The sequence below is a fragment of the Acipenser ruthenus genome, chromosome 2 (assembly GCF_902713425.1).
Source record: "Acipenser ruthenus chromosome 2, fAciRut3.2 maternal haplotype, whole genome shotgun sequence".
Taxonomy (NCBI): domain Eukaryota; kingdom Metazoa; phylum Chordata; class Actinopteri; order Acipenseriformes; family Acipenseridae; genus Acipenser; species Acipenser ruthenus.
The window spans coordinates 113,511,923-113,534,007 of record NC_081190.1 but is presented as its reverse complement, the minus strand read 5'-3'; the positions used below and the strand labels follow the sequence as shown (position 1 = coordinate 113,534,007).

General features: G+C 36.8%; 1 protein-coding gene across 4 annotated transcripts in view; it reads left to right on the top strand.

Moving 5' to 3' along the window:
• The first annotated feature begins 1,974 nt into the window (after positions 1-1,974).
• pcdh7b (protocadherin 7b) overlaps positions 1,975-22,085 on the top strand; it is a 162,417-nt gene continuing 142,306 nt past the window's right edge. For 2 of the 4 annotated variants that reach the window (XM_059006486.1, XM_059006487.1), the window contains exon 1: positions 1,975-7,054. In XM_059006486.1, coding sequence (XP_058862469.1) covers positions 3,962-7,054 — 3,093 coding nt within the window. In that variant the 5' untranslated portion in view covers positions 1,975-3,961. The remainder of the gene's footprint in view (positions 7,055-22,085) is intronic. The other 2 variants (XM_059006485.1, XM_034014934.3) reach the window with 2 other exon arrangements.

The following is a 22,085-nucleotide window of genomic DNA, read 5'->3' as shown; positions in this document are numbered from 1 at the left end:
TTGCAATATCTCTCTTTTATGTGACACTTCAGCTAACCACAATTTAAAAGCTTGCTTGTTAGCAAAAGTAGTACTGTCACTGTAAATATTCATAAAAACAAATTTAAACTAATCATCTTCATGCAGAATAAGTTTTATTAAATATTTATAAATATGTGTAAGAAAAAAAATATAATACACATTTGATTCTGCCTTTTTGAGCTGTATTGACCCAGCAAATTAAAACGTAGAGATAATAATGAATATATATATATATATATATATATATATATATATATATATATATATATATATATATATATATATATATATATATTTGAATTACTCTCAGATAAGCTCAATATAATGAATTGTCTTTGTGTTGTTCAACCATTTGGTTCATATTTGGATTTGCTGTGAATACTGTATTTATTTCCGTCTCAAGTAGTAAAATGTACAGTGGTTCAGAGTATCTAAAAGATGTATTATGTTTATAATAAAAAAGGTAAAACATGTCTGTGGTGACAACTCATGCCCTCTGGTGGATACAGAGCAGAACTACAATGAGAAAGGAATTGTAAACACATCCCAGATTGGACACACTTTGGGTACAATGGATATCAGTTCTTGAACACTGGCAGACTCAGTATTCTTCAGTCAGCCACATTTGGTCATTACATGGCAATGGTGATTCATTTCCGTTATCTGTCTGGAGCTGCTTTGTCTCATAATGATTGTACTTGATTTTTTTTTTCTACTGTATGATTCAGGGAGTAAGCCATCTGGACTTCCTGCAGAGAAGTTCTGACAAGACACAATTACACAGAGATGTACAACTCACACAGACAAGTGCTGTCAGGTTTGTTCAAACTACCTTCCCACACCTGAGGCAGCCTTTGCTGTACTTTTCTCATATAATTTATATTACTTTATAAGATTGACTGGATCAGGATAGTTTTATTTTTTAATATTGCAGCAATAAGCATCATTCAAAGACTGGGTCATTTGCCATGGTTTTGTTCATTTTCTTGATACCTTGTGTGCTATTTGTGTATGTGTGTTTCCTACACGATTCTAATGCTATATTTACATTACATAATTACAAACAGTGTGATTTAATGATATTGTTTGAAATGAGGTAGTAAGATGCTGACAATTAGGCAAACTCATAAAGGATAAAAACATGATTTGCCAGTGTCACAACCAATTGTCTAACTTAACCGTTTGCATAGACATTAAAACAAAACTAAAAGTTGAATTCCATAAACAAAAATAAAAAAAGCATTGAAGTTAAATGAGATGAATAAAAACATATTTCCTCATGGTTATTTATGTCAAGTTATTTTCCACTTTTGAACACTCAGTATGGCTCTGTTCGTTGCTCCCTAACTATCTTCTGCAAGTCTTGTTTTGCGAAGGTCTCCCTGAGAGCTGTGCCGTGAATATGCATGTCTCTTTCATTCAGAGGTCCCGTGTACATTGAGTTGCCCTGGAGACTCAGTGATTACAACCAATCAAGCCCAAAGCAGATGAGGAGGGGTTGCAGAGGAATAACACTCCTGACAACTGGGAATCCATTTTACCAAACTACAAAACCGCCATCATATTTATACTACTGGGGCTTCATCATTATTATTATTATTATTATTATTATTATTATTATTATTATTATTATTATTATAGCAATAAGTAGCAATTTGTATGCAGTTAAAAAGCAATTGATTTCAAGAGAGTAAGGTTTGTTCTTCTAATTTGTAGCAGATTTACATCACTTTTTGATCTCTGCTATCAAACTGGGGACACGTTCTGAGAAGATTTCATGGTAACCGGACCTCGACGAGTTAAAGTCATGGATTTTTTTTTTTTTTTTTTTTCAATTGCTTTAAAATAAATTAAAATATATGAGATCGAACAACAGAGGGCGCCTCAGAGCAAGGACATCAAAGATGCAGTTGTCTCTTGAATGCTAATAATACTAAAATCCTGAGAAAAACAGAAGTCTAAGTACGAAATAAAGCACATACTGTACTGGGATTTCTTGATGTAAAGGTTATACCTATTGTGCTGATTTAGGGTTGGCAGCGTCGGCGATGGGAAACCCCACCATGTAATATGTGATGCACGTATTCGACGTTATTTCAAATATAAACTATGGACTTTAATGCACGGTCGTCTGCTAAAGGTTTGTGCTAAATTGGAGTCTACAAAGCGGGTGTTATATTACTGAATCACACAGTTTACATGTGGTTGTAGTACATTGTATTCGTTTTGTATTGTATTTAATTGTAACAAAATCAGTTGAAAAAAATATATATTGTTTTCCTTTAAACGGAGTGCTTAACTTCAGAAAGTAGGTGTGCTTGTGCGTAGACTGCAATGGTATCTCTGGAATACTGCATACGTTGGAATTTCATTACTGCTGCTGGATTAGATGAAAAGTAACCTTGCAGTCATAGGCTGCTGGCACATTTCTGAACATTAATTCTGCTTCGGAAAAAAAAAGCCATGGATTTCTGAAATTAGATTTAACATTAAGGGAAAATACAGCTTTACTTAGAAAAAAAAACAATATTGGTTCGACTTTTGACAAAAAAAAAAAAAAAAAAAAAGCGCACACACACAATATATATATATATATAACTAGTAAGAGTGACATTGCCTGCTAATTCAGCAACTCTGGATTTTCCTTTTTTCTGCAAATTACGTTTAAATGCTGCGATGGAATATGTAACGCTGTGACATTAAAAATCCATATTATCGACGATTTCTTTAATAGGAAATATTTACTGCAGCCACCCGTTTCAAGAGAGACTAACATTTTAGACACTACTGTTCCCCTACTACCCTGGGCGTTTGTGAACTGACAGGATTTTCTTTGTTCACATGGCATTGAGTCACACTTTGATTCGTTTTGGCCTTATTACCAAGAAAAAAGGATAAGCCCTAGCAGTACTCTTTCTTGTACCCTTTAAACTGAGCAATCAAGTTCACCTCTGGTTACGTGCAGTGGGACAGAAAGGAGGAGGAGGAGGTGGAGAGAGCGAGAGACTGCAATATCATTTGTGAATCGTTCAGAGTGCTGCAGATACAGATTGCTAACACATGCAGTGCAAATGCAGGTGAAGACTCGCAGACTCAGCATGCTGGACTTGGAACGGCTTAATTCTTGGATCTTAACTACAAGTCTTCAGCATTTTTTTGGAATTACAGTTATCCAGCATTTACTTAAACAGCTCAGTTGGTTTGTTATATGCAGCAGCTAGTACAATTTTAGAGAAGCTTTTTTGCATTGTAAGGCACTGGATGAAAATACATCTGATCACTTGGATCAGAGGAAGGACACGTTACACACTGCCCATATTCTGCTACAAGGTAAGAAGACGAAGTGTTTTGCAAAGTATCATTAGTTTGGAATTAATACGATTTGGTTCTGCAAGAGGGAACTGCAAATTAAGTATAGACTGCCATACGAGACTGGGATATAAAACAGAAGAAGCGTTTGGAGGTGCAGTAGTTTTTTTGTGTTTGTATGCATATACAAACAAACCAGAGGACTTGGATGAATTGGTTAGTGAATGAACAGAGCATGCTTTGCTTGTGAATTTTTTTACACGCCGGCTCAAGTGAAAAAAATAAATATCCTAGCAGCTCCAAGAACATAGAGTGCTAATTGTAAGGTTGTTAAAAAAAAGTACGTTATACAACGTTAACAAAAAAAAAAAAAAACGGAGGTTTATTGAGATGCCACTGTTTTTTATAAAGTGTAAATTATATGAAACGCTGTAAGAAGACGCACGCGTTTAAAGTCGCATGCATTCTAAGCCCAGTTTTTGAGAAGAGACTAAATAATTTTAAGTACCAGTACAGGTATCAATATGATTTTTTTTTAACAGCATTTATTGTCAGTAAAAAAAAATAAAGAAAAAACACACAACAACACCAATCAAGACTGCAGCTACGAACAAAATAATTGTATAAAACCATGAGGACTATTGGTGCAGTGGACTGTTTGTGCTACGGGGTGCTCATCCTGCAGCTTTTGCTGACCCAGGCAGCAGCTAAGCAAGTGCTGCGATATCGGTTGGCAGAGGAAGGACCTTCTGATGTTCGGATAGGAAACGTAGCCTCAGACCTAGGAATCGTAGCTGGTTCTGGCGAGGTCACTTTCACACTTGAATCGGGATCTGATTATTTTAAAATTGACAACATCACCGGGGAGCTGAGCACTAATGAGCGAAGGATCGACAGAGAGAAATTAGCACAGTGCCAAATGATATTTGATGAAAATGAGTGCTTCGTAGATTTCGAAGTGTCTGTAATAGGTCCGTCTCAAAGCTGGGTTGATCTGTTTGAGGGAAAGGTGATCATTTTAGACATAAATGACAACACTCCGACTTTCCCATCCCCTGTACTGACTTTGTCTGTGGAAGAGAACAGACCTATAGGGACACTGTATTTGCTGCCCACAGCTACTGATAGAGATTTTGGCAGGAATGGGATAGAGAGGTACGAGCTTATACAGGATACTGGGGATTCAGGTAGACGAGCTTCTGGGGGTCGTACAGATAACGGGGATAGCTATGCAGGCAAAAGACGGCTTGATGCTGATGGGGCAGGGAGAAGCAATGTTTTTGAACTTCAAGTTGCTGACACTACTGATGGAGAAAAGCAACCGCAACTGATAATTAAAGGCGCACTGGATAGAGAGCAGATGGACTCCTATGAGCTAACGCTGCGTGTCAGAGACGGTGGTGAACCCTCTAGATCCTCACAATCTATCCTCCGAGTTTTGATCTCCGATGTGAATGACAATAGCCCCCGTTTTGAGAAAAGCATCTATGAAGCTGACTTGGCAGAAAATAGTTCACCTGGGACCCCCATACTACAGCTAAAAGCCACAGACGCAGACGTTGGGGTAAATGGGCAAATAGAGTATGTATTTGGGGCAGCAACTGAGTCAGTACGCAGACTGCTTCGATTGGATGAAAATTCAGGCTGGTTAAGTGTTTTACATCGCATAGATCGAGAAGAGGTGAGCCAGCTGCGCTTCACAGTAATGGCAAGGGACAGGGGACAGCCCCCCAAAAATGACAAAGCAACAGTTGTCTTAAACATCAAAGATGAAAATGATAACGTGCCAGTAATAGACATCAGGAAAATTGGTCGAATACCTTTAAAAGATGGGATAGCTAATGTAGCAGAAGATGTGGTAGTAGATACCCCTATAGCTTTAGTACAAGTGTCAGATAGGGATCAGGGGGAAAATGGGGTCGTTACGTGCACAGTGGTTGGGGATGTCCCATTCCAGCTTAAACCTGCAAGTGAAATAGAAGGAGAACAGAATAAAAAAAAATATTTCTTGCACACTTCTGCCCCATTGGACTATGAAGCTACACAGGAGTACAGTGTTGTTATTGTAGCAGTGGACTCTGGAAGTCCTAGTTTATCCAGCAATAATTCATTGACTGTAAAGGTTGCAGACACCAATGATAACCCACCAATATTTAGTCAAAATGTGGTGGAGGTGGCATTTGCTGAAAACAATGCACCAGGAGAAAGAGTGGTTACTGTGGTTGCAATAGATGCAGATAGTGGTAAAAATGCTGAGGTTGCTTATTCTCTCGACTCCTCTGTATCTGGGATATTTTCTGTCGACCCAGATTCAGGTGACATCACAGTTAATACTATTTTGGATCGAGAAGAGACTGAGATATATCAATTTAAAGTGATTGCCAAAGACAAGGGCATTCCTACGCTCCAGGGATCTGCTACTGTCGTGGTCCAGGTAGCAGACAAAAATGACAATGAGCCCAGGTTTATGCAGGATGTTTTCACCTTTTATGTGAAGGAGAATCTACCACCTAACAGCCCCGTTGGGATGGTTACAGTCATGGATGCTGACAAAGATCACAATGCAGAAATGAGCCTGTTCATTGAAGAGGAGGATGATATTTTTTCCATTGAAAATAGTACTGGAACAATTTATTCCACCATGTCATTTGACAGGGAGCAAAAGACCACCTACACTTTTAGAGTCAAGGCAGTTGATGGTGGAGATCCATCAAGGTCTGCTACATCCACAGTATCTTTGTTTGTGATGGATGAAAATGACAATCCACCTACTCTTACCTTCCCCAGTAATAATTCATACACCCTCCTGCCACCATCGAGCAGCGTGAGAACGATTGTTGCTACAGTATTGGCAACTGATAGGGATACAGGAATTAATGCTAATTTAAACTATAACCTGATCGGAGGGAACCCATTTAAACTGTTTGAGATCGACACAGCTAGTGGTGTCATTTCCTTGGTAGGGAAATTAGCTAAAAAGCACTATGGTCTGCATCGACTGGTTGTACAAGTGAATGACAGTGGCCTGCCTTCCCAATCCACAATATCCCTTGTCCATGTGTATGTTAATGAGAGTGTGTCCAATGCCACAATTGTGGAAGCCCAAATCTCAAAGAGCCTGCACACATCTTTGACACAAGACATTGCAGGGGATCCCAGCTATGACTTTGGGAAACAAAGACTTAGCATCGTAATTGGTGTGGTAGCTGGCATTATGACTGTAATTCTTATTATACTGGTTGTGGTCATGGCACGATATTGTAGACCAAAGAATAAAAACGGATATGAAGCTGGTAAGAAAGACCATGAAGATTTCTTTACCCCACAGCCGCATGATAAGAATAAAAAGCCTAAAAAGGACAAAAAGAACAAAAAGTCAAAGCAAGCTCTGTACAGCAGTATTGTAACCGTTGAAGCTTCAAAGCCTAATGGACAGCGATATGACAGTGTCAATGAGAAACTGTCAGACAGCCCAGGCATGGGGCACTATCGATCTGTGAATGGAGGCCCTGGGAGTCCTGACCTGGCAAGACATTACAAATCAAGCTCACCTCTGCCTACAGTGCAACTTCACCCACAGTCACCAACTGCTGGGAAAAAGCACCAGGCTGTGCAGGAGCTGCCCCCTGCCAACACTTTTGTCGGAACAGGAGATACCATTTCCATTGGATCTGACCACTGTTCAGAGTACAGCTGTCAAACCAACAACAAGTACAACAAGCAGGTAAGAGATGCCATTTGACACCGTAACCACTAGTGTGTTCATATTGCTGTTATTAATGACTGTCCTTTTATTTATTTCCTGGTTTATTAAATGTAGTTTAAAATCATAAACCTGCAGTCCTGCAGTTACATGGCATACTGTGCTAGGTTATGACCTACAGCTATGGCCAAAGGTTTTGCATCACCCTATAGAATGAACTCATTTTGCACCATAAAATCCAATGAAACCTGATGAATAATGTTACGTTAACATATTGATTTAATTACAGTTTAAACACCAAAATGACTTTCTCACACCATGTGAACTTCAGTACAAACAACATAGGTATATAATGTTTAAAGTAATGTCCTCAGAGTACTTATAGAATAATGGCAAGTTCAGTGAGCACAGCAAGGTAATACATTGTAAAGTAAATCCTTTTATTCTACATTTGCTAAGAATGAACACTAACCCTGTTGTTTCTTGTGTTTTCTATGGCAGTCTGATGAATTATTAATTGTTTTTTGACATGCTGCAAGCAAATGCTCTTGCATTTCTGAGTGCTGCCTCCTGTATTTTTAAATCAGGCAGCCTTTTTTTACTGCTTGTTGAGCGTAATGCACAGGATGCCTGAATACATAAAGAAACCAAACAATGAAGTATTTCAGGAGAACATTGCACAGTGCAAAATCTGTTGTTTCTTGTGTTTTTTCTCTAGATGTCTCATGCATTATTGATACCATACTTTCTTTATATACGATGCAGCACAGCTCTTGCATTTCCGAAGGCTGTATTTATTTATTTAACTTGTTTTTAATATTACTTATTTATTGTTACTTTATTTATGGTAAGTCAACTCACCTATCAAAAAAGCAGTGAGTAAAATCAAAATGTTGACAAGAATGGTGAATCTTCCCAATATATAGCAGTAATTTACTTTATGAATTTATTTTATTTTTATGTATTCAGTGGCACAGTGTTTAGCTGCACTACACATCTTGGCTTCAGAATTCTTACACAGAGTACATTTGCATGTTAAGTAGTCGCCATGGAAATCTGCAGTAAAATGTCTTAAACTGCAGAGAGAAAAATGTATTTTTTTACAAAGAACTTGTCCAATTCTGCGGCAATGACTTATCAATGAAAAATAGTGTTAATGAGTATTAATAATTAAGAAAAAGTAAGTCACAGTTAGTAACTCAAATCAGCTACTGTTTCAAAGCGCAAGTCCATAGGCCGCCATAGTGCAATATGTCTTATTATATGTCCCTGGAGTGGGTTATTGTGCTTATAAAATATAAAATTACACTATGTTTATTTTATATAAAGAAAACAAAAAAAAACCAATAACATTTTAAATTAAGCTTTACGTAAGGTACAGTATCCTTCTGCCTGTGCAAAATAGGTGCTGTACTTAGTCTTTAGAAGCTACAAATTTGCTGGAAAAGCTCATTTCATATTTTTTTTGCAGTTTGAAAAACTAAAAATGTAACTGCTTATTTACTTGGTTTATACACTTTAGTAAGTCAAGTTGATACCTGAAATCCCTGTTTCACCCAGCACAATAATCTTGTCTTGGTTTGTTGTTGTTGAAAGATGCTTTCTGAGCACCAGTCGAACTGACAGGCTGTGATTGGCTGACTCGGCAGTTGCGGGTGCAGGATCGGTTGCTTTCGTTAGTGCAAAGTATTTATTGGCTGCTTTTGGTGGATAATAAAATACATTTTGACCAATTGTGTCTTTGTTTAGTATTTGCTGTCCAATAGATGTGAACTAAGGGCCGGACCAAATCAAAGTTAGCACTTAGCAAACGAGGACGCGAAAGCATTTGCGGTAATGAAACACAAGAAAAATTCCAAACGAAACCTTGCGGAACCAAAACAAGCCCTTTTTTCACCCTTCAAAAAACAGCTATTGCTTGGTGACTACAAGTGGGTTGAGAAGGGGGAGTGGTTTGCTATCGCCCGACCAAATCTACTCAATTCCAGCTATAAATCACATCGCAAGACTTCCCCAGAACTGGATTTTATAGTCAACTTCGAAGTTTTCGAAAGCTATCGCGTATTAAGCAAATAGTAAAAAAAAAATAACACTAAACATCCTGATAGTTGCACAAAAAAAACAGTACACGCCTCAAGATATATCGAACACGCACACAACACTGAATTTAAAATGAATAATTTACAGTATCAGATATTATTATATGTATTATTCCTATTATAATATATTTTGTGTTTGTTGCACCCTTAAATGAAACACACACAAGACCGTTTTCTTCTTTAGACTACTACTTTTTTTTTCCACAGGTCGAGTTAAATGTTTAACAAAGCAATACACATTACTTCTTTAATAGATACAATCAATAAACTTTTCTCGTCACGGAGAGCTTTGCGTGGAGCACTGTCTCTTTCAGTGATGGTAAAGCTTTTTTGATGCATTTTCTTTTATTTCTTATCTTTGTAGTAAGCTACGACTACGGTACATTTTTATTTTAGAGCCCATGGACATACTTTCACGTCATCTGTGACGTCACCTGCTTCTGTTCAAATTATTTATTTTCTTAAAGGCACAGTGCTCCATTACATTGAACTTCGAACAAACTCAAGGCTAGCAAATGTAAACAAACTAGAATACTAATAAAGAAAGTATGAATGTTTTAACCACTTTAAAGATATTAACTTTTAGTTTAACATTTGGTTACTCTCGTAAAGTACTTCAACTTGTAGGCCTACACAGAAACATTATGAAGCCCAAATTCTCGTCATGTAAGAACAAGCCCATCGTTCCAGTACAAGGGAGCACACATTTTAATTTGGCTATACCATGTCAGCATGCCAAGCGGTCCCCTCGAAACAAATAAATCTGTGTAGATAACTAAATTACATAATACCTATAAAGGTAGCCAAACTGTCACCTCAGAAGCATCAAGATGAAGTTTTTAAATTTGCTTTGGCTTTTCGATAGAACAAATAATAATAATAATAATAATAATAATAATAATAATAATAATAATAATAATAATAATAATAATAATATACAACTACCTGACTCTGTCCGGTTTAAAAAAATCAGCTTTCTTTTTTTTCACGGCACTGGCTAGCATTTCATTCGACTTCTTCTTATTGTATATAATATGTACCGGTACTGATCCTGGCGACAGTGTTACGTTGGTTTTTGGAAGTTCTACTCACCCCAAGTTTTTTTTTTTTTTAATCAGCATTTTAATTTTATAATACTCGAGTTTCTTTGTTAAACAACTTTTTTTTTTATCTTCGTTCTTGTGCAGTTATAGCCTACTATGCAGCCTTGTGCACAACAGGGCTGTGGGCAGCACCGTGCCAGTCGGGTATAAGGATGCTGGCATTGCATGGTGCTGACACAATCCAGGGTATTGTATGTATTTTTACAAAAATCATGAAAACAATGTAGCATGCTTTCATTGACAGAACAGTGACAGAACAATGCAGCACGATGGTAATTGCCAAGTGTGTGTGTGTGTTTTTTTTTTTCTTTCAAACTATTATTATTATTATTATTATTATTATTATTATTATTATTATTATTATTATTATTATTATTGTTAATTATTATTATCACTACTACTAGTTGTAGTTGTATGTAATAGCATTCACTGATATTCAAACGAAACAGTAGTACAACACAGATTTTTTTTTTCTGCCCTGGCTGTCTTCCTCTGCCTTTTCGCATGTTACCTCCTTGTTTCCGCCTCTTCAAAAGGTCACAAATCCCGGCTGGGGATTGGTCAACAGCTGTTTTCATGTTGCTTTCGGCGGTCCCTCCTACTGCTGTGAAACTTCTCTCCACCCCTTTCGTGGATTGGAAATGGCTAATGTTGGTTTCGGGATAAAGAAAATGTGATATGGAAACTAGCGATATTATCGTATAAACACTCTTTCGCAAGAGCGATCAGGGTTTGATTTGGTCCGGCCCTAAGCTTAAATATATAGCCAAATGATCATTTCGCCCTGGATAAGGGCGTCTGCTAAGAAATAAATAAGAAATCATTTAGAGATATCTCAAATTCCATTGTAATATATCTTGAACTTTTTAGAGATCTCTGTAAGTCATTTGCAGGTATCTTTAAATGAATATGAGATATCTGTAAATAAACCCTTTTGAAGATATCTTAATTTAATTGAGATATCTAAAAACAAAATAAATATATCTCAAATTGATTTACAGAGATCTTTAAATAATGTTTTGGTAGCATGGTACGCCAAACTGTTATTTAGAAATATCTTGAAATAGCTTCCCATTCATTTAGAGATATCTCTAAATCATTTAGCGATATCTCGAAATGAACAGAAAGTAATTTTAAGATACCTCTAAAGAACTTCCTGTGAAAATGATCTATGTTTTGAATCGCATTTAAAGCTCTGTTTAAATATATCTGGCGATGATTTAGCGATATCTCTAAATGATAATATAGCAAGTCAAAATGAATAAGCAGTTACTTGTGCAGATTGATTTTAAATTTGATTCACAGGCGATGCGGTGACGTTCCAGCAGGCATCTACTGTGTATTAATGCCCACTAGAGCTGGAAGTTTTCCAATACTGTGTTTTTTACCGTGATCACAGAATCAGGTTTTTCTGGAGGGACTAATTAAAAGCTATGACAATGAAAATATCCTTTTGTGAAAACTGAGTACATTCATATGCTGATGAGCCCCAAAAAGGGCGAAACATGTATGCAGCTACTGTATTTTGACTTTTAAAACGCTGTGAATGTAGAAGCTGTTAGGCAACTTTCACGCGATTTGATTGGCTCTTGTAATGCTTTATTTCCCTACAACCCATTAGTTTTTTAATTTATTGCTTTCACCCACCTTAACTCGAAAGCTACTTGTTTTATATATATATATATATATATATATATATATATATATATATATATATATATATATATATATATATAAAAATCAGGGCTTGAATTTCATTTTTGTGTGCTGGGGGGATTTCCCCCCTATACTTCAGCCAATGGGGGGATTCTAAAATTTTAGTGGGGAATGGCAAAAAAAGGCAGTTTTGCATATAAAAAACTATATATATTTTACTGCATTATCATTCACACTGGTGTTGCTTTAAAATGAGCTGCTTTCAGGAGACCTAACAGCTGTTCATCGCTGTGAGACAGAGCACTCTCCATTGCTTTTGCCATTGCTGAACGTGAGGTTTTTGCATGCAGCAGAAGAAAAAGGTGCTTTTCTTTTTAACCAGCGCTCCATTTCTTTTTTTATCTCTTTACACTCAGCCCTATTTCTGCCTGTTTTTCACTTTTCATTTATGTATGTTTAACTACTGGATAGTTTGTACTGCATGCATGTAACATGTCAAATGAAAGGCCACAGAATGTCCTTTCATATTTTGTAAATTCCAACAGGATCAGGCATACTATACATGGTAGAGATGAAAATATATGTAAAAAAAAAAAAAAAATCATGTCCAAAAAACTCATGTTTGGTCACTGCTATATATATTGTAATCATAGATGGCTAAAAAAAAACAATGCACCATTGAACCTCAACATGAAATGAACATGGGGGAGCTCAGCTGCTAAGCTTTCCAACGATACCGCCCCTTTCAGTCTAGCTGCTACAATGACGGAGCAATAGACTCAAACCTATGCTGTGAACTCTGTCACATGATGAGATGCTTAACTTCAGGCAGTCATAGTTCTGGTTAGGAGTACTGCATACACACACTGAGACAAGGAGTCTGTACTTTTAAACAAACCAGGTAGGTGGCTTTTACGGTGCCTGAGTAATATGTGCGTAACCTTTGGTGCGCTGGCGCTCCAAAATGAATGGGGCTGAGTTTTAAGAGTTAAAGCGAAAGTCACCGCTTGCAAAACAACACCTACATAGACTTAATATTGTATTTTTTTTTCAAAACTGTTTACACTGCAGTGTACTGAGTTTCTATAATGCTTAAAGATAGCGGCCGAGAATCACGAGAATCCAGCACTACTTTTTAAAATGTATTTATTTTAACCAGAACTACTCAGAATGCGGCTCATTGTGCTTTCGTCACTGACACCCATGTCCTTAGAGATTGTAGACGTTCCAGTTAATTTGTAAATGATTTGCTCACGTCACTCGCTTCCAGTGTAGATCCACCTTTAGGAGCGACTGCACCACCTTTTGTCTACGTAGTTCAAGGATATTGGGCATCTCAAAAAAGCTTATTCTCCATCATTTAAGGTAGATTAGTGCAAAGTAGTCTTTCTCCAAAGATTACTATAATTCTTGGACAATTTATTTAGGCTTAATACTGTATACTATTGTATACTTTTAACTGTGCTATGGTGGTCTTTAAGCATGCAATGTATCTGGCTTTATGGAGCTTTATTTCCTGTATAATAGGTAATGCAGAAATCCATGTTGACAGGTGATTGCAAGAAATGCTTCCAAATGCTTTAGAAATAATTTGTTCTGGTGACTTGTGTATATGTACCAGTAAGTGTTTCATATGTTTAAAACATACTGGTAGGTGGTGAATAATTCATGCAAATGTATGTGCTTGTTTAGAGATTCCATGCAACAGAAGGTATGCTCCAGTTACTGCAGGTACTCTTGAGTGACTGTTCTCTCAACTTGTTCATTTTAATTAATAAGATACTGTTTGAATGGGCCAGTTTTCTGTTCATGAAAGTTTAAAGAGGTTGAGCTGAAGCTGAGGCTTTTCTAATGACACCTTCCAAACAACACTACATATGTCTGCATATGCAATTTTTTATGCTGCTTGTTTAAAGTCATTCAATGACAAGGGCACGTGATTTTAGCTTCTCGGTTTCTCAGAAATTCACTGTTAATTCAAGGTGAAGTGTCAATTGTACTGTAGACCCTATTTGTTTAAGATCACTCCCTTTCCTCTTCTTTACTCAATGTTAATATTATATAAGACAGGTATTTAGGCAACTGCAGGACTTTTCAGCACAGAATGTATACTTGGTAGTCACTTGAGCAGGAATTGAGTCCCCTGCAACCAAATGCTGAAATACAATGTGAAGAGTGACAAGGCAGCTGTATGTGTTTTTACTTATTCTTTAGTTTCCAAACATCTTAAAACAGCCCGACTGAGTGCTTGCATTGCTTATAGAGAATCAGAAAGCCCCCTAATAACATCTTGTTGAACATGTACGACTGATTAGCACTAAACTTGGACTACCTTACCTAATGTAACATTAGGTAGTCCAAGACTGTTGCCAAGCGGGGTCTGTGAAACTAGCCATAGGAGTATTTGTAATTTGCTTTTGCCAAGTCAAGCATGAAGCTCCCCTAGGTCTGTTTTGGAGAATGTTGCCTAAAGGGTTTGGGTCTAAAACAGAATCTGCTCAAAATATAGACCTAACGGTTTTGGAGCACCTGCTATTGCTCTTTACATATCTGGAATCTGTTCATTTTACAGTCAGCACTGTTGTACAACACACGCAAAAACCGTTAATGGGTTTGTGATCCTAATTGGAATATTGATTACATTTGCCAAAATAGACCCTATTGAAACTAATCTAAACCAGGTTAGCTTGAATATTGCTTCCACAAGTGAATATTATTTGTGCCATACTTTGATTACTTTTTAAAAGCTTTGCTTGCAGTGCACATAGAGTAATTTCTAAACTAATTAAATTTCATGTTCATTTTCTGTTAGCAAGGAAGACATTTTTTTACTTTAATTAATACTATTAATTAATTTGTTGAAATAGATACGGTAATTGCTTATTTTACTTTCGTAATTATTTTTACTTTTATAATATAATGAGTGCCCTACTTTAGTTTAAATCAGTATTAGTTGTCAGCTTGGTCTTTTTTTAAGAACTGATGAGTATTTCAGTTTACTTGTACATAGTCAATTCAAAAGACCTCTTACATCTTTAGAATAATTACAGTCACTGTTATACATATACTGTATGTTCTGCCAATTAACACCGCATAATTACCAGTACGTAAATCACTTTCCTTAATTCAACAAGGCCTACATACAGTTAAGCAACTGGATATACTGTAATAATGTATATGAAAAAAATGTAAGCTTGTCAAAGCGTTCATATGGCATAGTAGACGATTGAGTTATGATACAGAGTGGTGCCCTTATAGACACATACTTTGTGTCTTGATTTTAGGCTATCGTCTATTGAAGTGATTTTAGGAACCTCCTAAACTTAACATAACCTGATAATTACTTTTTGGACATTTTTATTTTTTTCATATTACTGATGTGAAAAAATGAGAAAATATTACCAAACGAAGTTCTATAAAAAATGTAATTAAATTTTAAAAAAAAAACACACACGAAAGTCACTTAAATATTTGTGTCTTGTTGGTATTTTGCAGCCATTCTGAGTTGAAGATTTTTCAGTATCAAGTTCAATATGATGCGCTGTCCTCTGTTTTTATGTAAAACTTGACACCTGTAGGTAAAGTCTTTTTTTTAATCTTCTGTTTAATCGAGGAAGTAAAAGGAGTATAAGCTTGTTAAATGTTTATCTGAAAACACCATTTTCTGAGTTCCATAAATTCTTCAACAATGCAAGTGCTCTTAACAGTAAGGCACAAAATTATCTCCTGAGAACATCATGCGTTTTATTACAAACCCACATTAATATACTGTTCAAAATGATCTGGACAAAATAGGAAATATAAATATATTATGGCAGACCTATATAATTAAAAATCCCAAAGTAAGACCCAGACGCAATATAGCTGAGATTATTAGAAGCTGGTATTCACAGGTTTTTTCTGCTGACAGTTGCTATCTTTACCAAATTTGTTTTTGCTACGACTCAATGTGCAGCATTAGTTAAATAGTCTCTGTTGCTAAGACCTTGGTGAATTGCATTGGCTAGCACATTTCTGCACATGCTTGCACAATTTAAATACATTAGTTTCAGTGTGATGACTTATCTTTGTAATACAGCTACCTGACAGACTGAGCAGCAGACAATGCTGCAGCTCCACAGACATGGCGTGTCTGAGTGATAAAAAAGAAAAGAGAGAGAAAATCAAAATAACCTATAAATAGAAAGTATTTTAAGTATACATATTAGTCATGGTAAGCACATTTATAAGGATGCTTACATCCATGTGCTTTTGGTGAATTGTACAAAATTGAGCTGCAAACAGAATCATTTTCCGTTTCTAACAAGGCTATTGTTTGGAATCTTCAATCCTACTTCAGTACCTTCAAAGCAGGCAGCACACATTACTCAGGTTGTCAGAAAATAAGATGAGTGTCTTCATGTCAGACCCGTAATTATCCATCACACACAAATACATGTCACAACAGTAAGGAACAGACAGCAACAGGATGCACAGTATGTGTATTTAAGTATCTGTTGCACTCATTTAAACATGTTAGTGAATGATAGATTTCTGCGCACAGTGGACAGAATGTCTGAGCAGGAAGAAATTGAATTGTACTGGTTGTCTTAAGCTTTTGGGTCTCCCTCTGGGTCGCTGAGAAGCGCCCTTGAGGAGATGTCCAGTGCTTTCGCGTCTCCAAGGCTGGGAAGTGAGCTCCACTTGCCCATAGAGCAGTGGTTCCCAACTTGTGGTCCGTGAGTAAACTCCTGGTGGTCCGCAAACAACTCCCAAAATTTGGTTACGCAGTTCTAAGCAACACAACAAACCACTTGTGATTGTGTAAACACGATTATACTTAACCACTTCAACACCATGACGTTCGCACGTACGTCAATTGAAAACCCACTTACAGTACCATGCCGTACCTGCGTACGTCAAGTTTACCATTCTATTCTATGATCGGTTTCTCAGTCTAGCGTTTCAGGTTTCATTCTCTAAAGCAGTGCTAGTACTGTGGAATGTGCAATGAAAGTTGGGGGAGGGTCAGGTGACATTTTTATCCAATTGTGTGTCATGTAGCAATTCCAGTCTGTAGCTGTGGGTGTTTAGAAGGCTGAGATACATTGCCATTCAGCTTTTACATATATATATATATATATATATATATATATATATATATATATATAGTGTTTTAAATTATTATTTTTTTATTTATTATTAGTTTTATTTGTTTAGTTATAGTTTATATAGTTTTTAGCGAAAGTTAAACATGGCAACGTACGTGGTCTTTCTATAATGAGCAACGGGAGTGAAGTTGGTTCGTAGGATTTCGATACCAGCGACAGTGATGCTGACTTATCACTCAGCGATTATGATGAAGAGGATGCGGAGCCAAGAACAATACAAACTGTACAAACAGAAGAGCATACTGCTACTTTACAGGTAAGCCAGCTGCAAACGGAAAGCTGTTTGGTTTGAAATGGCAGTGCTGTGACGAAATACTATCAAAACACAGCACTGGGTACAGGCAATGCGGAAGCCAGATCCATCACAATGCCTGCGCAAAGTAGCTGTGTACACGCATTTGTGACTATCCCTCCAACACAAGGGAAGCAGACACCGTAAAAAAGCTACAGGGTCTGCTACGAAAATGAAAACAAAAGAAAAGACAAAAGAAAAATGTGCAGTGGTTACGAAAGCAATCCCGGGTTCTGTTGTATTGAACATTTCAATAAATGGCACAGAGCAAGTCGATACTGGCACATGTTTTGATTTTGTTTGATTTTTATTTGATAATTACTGTTTACTGATTCTTATTGTTATTATCGTTATTAGCAGCGTTTTTGTTTTCATTGTTAAAAAAACCATTTTTTTTATCTCTATATTGAATATGGGTATGTAGTACACAGCAGCTTAAAGGGTTAATGAAAAACACAGTTTAAGTCATTTATTTATGTTTTATTCATCATAGCAATTACAGGTTTGAAAACATTATTATTATTATTTTCAAAATCTGGTACCTGGGAAGGGGTTTCATTTTTACATCTGGAGTTGAAGTGGTTAAGTGTCATTCTGGGCCCGTGATCGGGTAAACACGATAAAGAACGCACTTTGTTTCTTCGACTTGCTGGGCCACCATCATTTGCAGTACAGCTTGTTAAAGCTGAATAGGGGAGGAATTGAATTTCACTGGCTGCTTGTGTGTTTTTTCGTGTGACGTCACCGAGACGGGCATTTCATTTTTAAAAGGAATTTTCAGCACCACAAACAAAACATGACACAAAAACTTGTTTACAGCGAAGAAAAAAATGGGAAAACACGGTCAGATGTATTTGACAGCAATATTAAAACATTTATTTTATCTTGTGTGTTTGAATGTTTTTACAACACTTATAAATATCAAGAAACAAGTGGCTATAAGCAATATTCCATGAACTGTCAGATAGGTTTTTTTTCTCCTTATTACTGATAATAATGGAATGGATGAACTATTTTATTTATAAATATTTATTTAGATAAAATAATCGAGAGTAGTGTCCATTATTGCTTATAAAGACCCTGAGAATAAACATGTATTATGTCATTGCAATCACTCAGGTGAAACAATGTCTTGTAATTTGCCCAAACATAAATATTTTTCAACTTTCAGGAAGTATTGTAAGGTCCCTCGGGTCAAACAGTAACACATTTGTATACATTTATCTCTAAGCAGAATACATAATAATAAAAAAAATACTTAACGTTTAAAAAAATAATAAAACAACAATATTGTGTTGAAAAAAAAGCAAAGTTATATGGTTTCTGAAGTACTTTATAAAAAGGACACCAATTCCAACATGCTACTGTAAAAAATCGATTTTTAGTCAATTTGTGTAGTTAGAGAGTCAACTACAGCCAAAAAAAAAAAAAAAAAACTGTGGGAAGATCCCATTAAAAAACAAAACAAAAAAAACCGCTTGTTCCTTAGGGTTAACCACATTATATATTATTTATAAAAGATTATATATATATATATATATATATATATATATATATATATATATATATATATATATATATATATATATATATATATGCAGTCTGCATCCCCCCTTTATCTGCTTTCTTTTATTACGGGCATGTTTATAAATTAATATATATTACAGCCCCCCTATATGCAATACCAAACATCACCTTCAAAAGCCACCATTAACTGAAACAGCTGAATGTGAAACAAATACTAACTAAATAACTGTTACACATTATAAAGGCATATTTGTCTTGTAAAAATTAGACTTCTTTTTTCTGGCCAGCATTAAAAAAATAATAATAATCTAGCATTCACGTAAATGCACGTCTTTCTAATCCGTGCTCATTCCACTGCTTGTGTTCACTCTTCAGGGGGGGGAATGTAATCTGGCTGGCCCAGCCTCTTCACTCCGCATGAAAGTAGCGCACTGCACTGAATATTCCTAACTCAGATGGAATGACTCAATTAAAACAAACAAACAAAAAAAGAACCATTAAAACCACTTTGCATTTTCAACAATATAAAATATGCTATAGGTTTGCCAAAAAGATGCTATAGTTGTTGCTTGACTTGTGAACTGTACCGTAGTGTGAGTGATTGATTTCAGCTCCATGTTATTATATGGGTTTATTCAGCCAGGTTTAATATCTCACAAGACTATATGCCCAAAGGAAATTCTCAGCGATGGAAATAATGTCTACAGTCTTTTCTTGATGCTGTCATATTTAACCAACATGCTATAAATCCTATCGACTGTGCGCCATCCATCCAGTTTAATTTACACATCACAGCCCACCAGAAGTGGTGTTTAACATCCTGCACAATCTCCAATCATTTTTTAATTTTTCAAATTGCTTCCCACCCACCTCGTCTTCGTATTCCGCTGTGTTTTTTATATGTACATCAAGGGAAGTTGGCGACTCAGTGAGTGCAATACGTTGTGTTAGAAATGGATAGATTCATTTGCTACACGAGGTAACGTTTGCAGGGACCAGCACGTATTTACATTTACTGAAGCCCCACTGCATTATTTGTCAGGAGGTTTTGTCAAACAAAACTCTTAATCCTGCAACATTGAGATGCCACTTATCTACAAAGCATTCAGAATGTGAAAAAAAAAACTTTTTTAAACAAAAGAAACAGGAACTTTGCCATCAGCAATTTCTTTTTTTATAATTTAGTCGTTGCCAATTAGTTTCTTTTTTATTATTTTCTCCCCAATTTGAAATGCCCAATTATTTTTTAGGCTCAGCTCACCGCTACCACCCCTGCGCTGACTCGGGAGGGGCGAAGATGAACACACGCTGTCCCCCGAAGCGTGTGCCGTCAGCCGCCCGCTTCTTTACACACTGTGAACTTACCGTGCAGCCGCCTCAGAGCTACAGCATTGGAGGACAACGCACCTCTGGGCAGCTTACAGGCAAGCCCGCAGGCGCCCGGCCAGACTACAGGGGTCGCTGCTGCGCGGTGAGCAGAGGACACCCTGGCCGACCTAACCCTCCCTCCCCCCGGGCGACGCTTGGCCAATTGAGCACCGCCCCCTGGGAGCTCCCGTCCACGGTCGGCTGTGGGATAGCCTGGACTCGAACCGGCGACGTCCAGGCTATAGAGCGCATCCTGCACTCTAGCGAGTGCTTTTACTGGATGCGCCACTCGGGAGCCCCCAGCAATTTCAATACACAAAATGACAACATTCCTTGATGAACTGGTGACAAAGATTCAAGCCCAGGAATCTCATTAAGTTAGGTAAATTATATAAATACTTTCTACATGTACTTACACATCTGTAAAGACCAGGTAGGCTTCTGACGATTTATTCCTTCAGCAGGCAATGGCAAAACAATATAATGTACTTTGAACAGCCCACATGCCAGTAGCCCTGGCTCTAAGTCATTTGTTGATCTTATCAAACTGATCAAAATTAATAGTCACAGTACTACTTATTTTCCTTAACTGTGTTACATATAAATCTCGAACAAACACAATAATACTTCCTGTTTGTGTTTATTGCTCCCGTTGCTGGTCTGGCGTTCTAGCTGCCTGGCCGGTCTCGCTCCTACCCCCGAGTTCCGAAACGAGCTGCTTGCTTTGCTTTCGTGGTTACTCTTGACTTTGTTTCTTTTTCTGCCGTTCTCTTTGTTGTCTTCTTTTGCCGGTGTGGGTTTTCTTTTGAGCTGCAGGCTGTGTCCTCAGGCTTGGCAATCTCCTGGATACTGCCACCAACCCTGTTTTATAGGGCAGCCTATTATCAGTGGCAGAATCTCAGTTTGTTCGAGCAGGTGCCTGTGATTAACCTCTAAAGAATCTCAGGGCAATCATGCTAGTGACTATTAACTCATTTGTTACACATATACACATATGTTAATTAGTTTCAAAATGCTGCTGTGAAAAATGCGTGGTAAAGTGGTCCGTGGGAAAAATCCAAACACCGAGGTGGTCCCTACATTGAAAAAGGTTGGGAACCACTGCCCTAAAGGGAGATGCAGTTACAGGAGGAAAATGGGCAAGGACAGGTGGAGAAGTTAAACTGGGGTTTAAATAACAAGATGATTGAAGGTAGAGTAGGAGTCCTTGGTAACAATAAAAAAAAATGTAAAATAGACTAACATCTTTTTTTTCTTATCAGCAAGAGGATAAGGAACTAGGTGATTGATCAGTCTATGTCAATATAAATGGTATACATATTATTAACGGTATTTTGAAGACAACTGATTACATTTAGCCCAAATGTCCCTAAACTTCAAATTAAGTTAAATGTGTCTTGACTATTGGTATAATGTGTTAAGTGTTTTATTCGATTGAAGCAAGTCAATGCATTCAAAGATTTGCTCATCTTAATATTATGCCAATTTACAAATGTAAAAATAATAATAATAAATTCAGTAGATATTGTAAAGTATGCATTTGTGTGTGTAGTAGTCTTGTGAGATTCTCAAGAAGAAAACAATTTGGGTGCAGACTTCTCAATTTATTTCATTTCAATCAGGTCGCCCCTGAAGCTGTTTTTGAAAGCAGCTTTATTATCATACACTTAACTATGTAGAAGGGCTGGCAAGTGTATTTGTTCTGCTATTTGAGCAGTCAAACCTAGACTCTAAATCATTGTTGTGATATTAAGGGGGTCATGGTTGAAATCCCATTATAAAATGAAAATTCATATTTCACATAGTACGTAGGTAATGGAGAAAAGCTTCAAGCTAATGAGCATTTGTTTGTGTTTA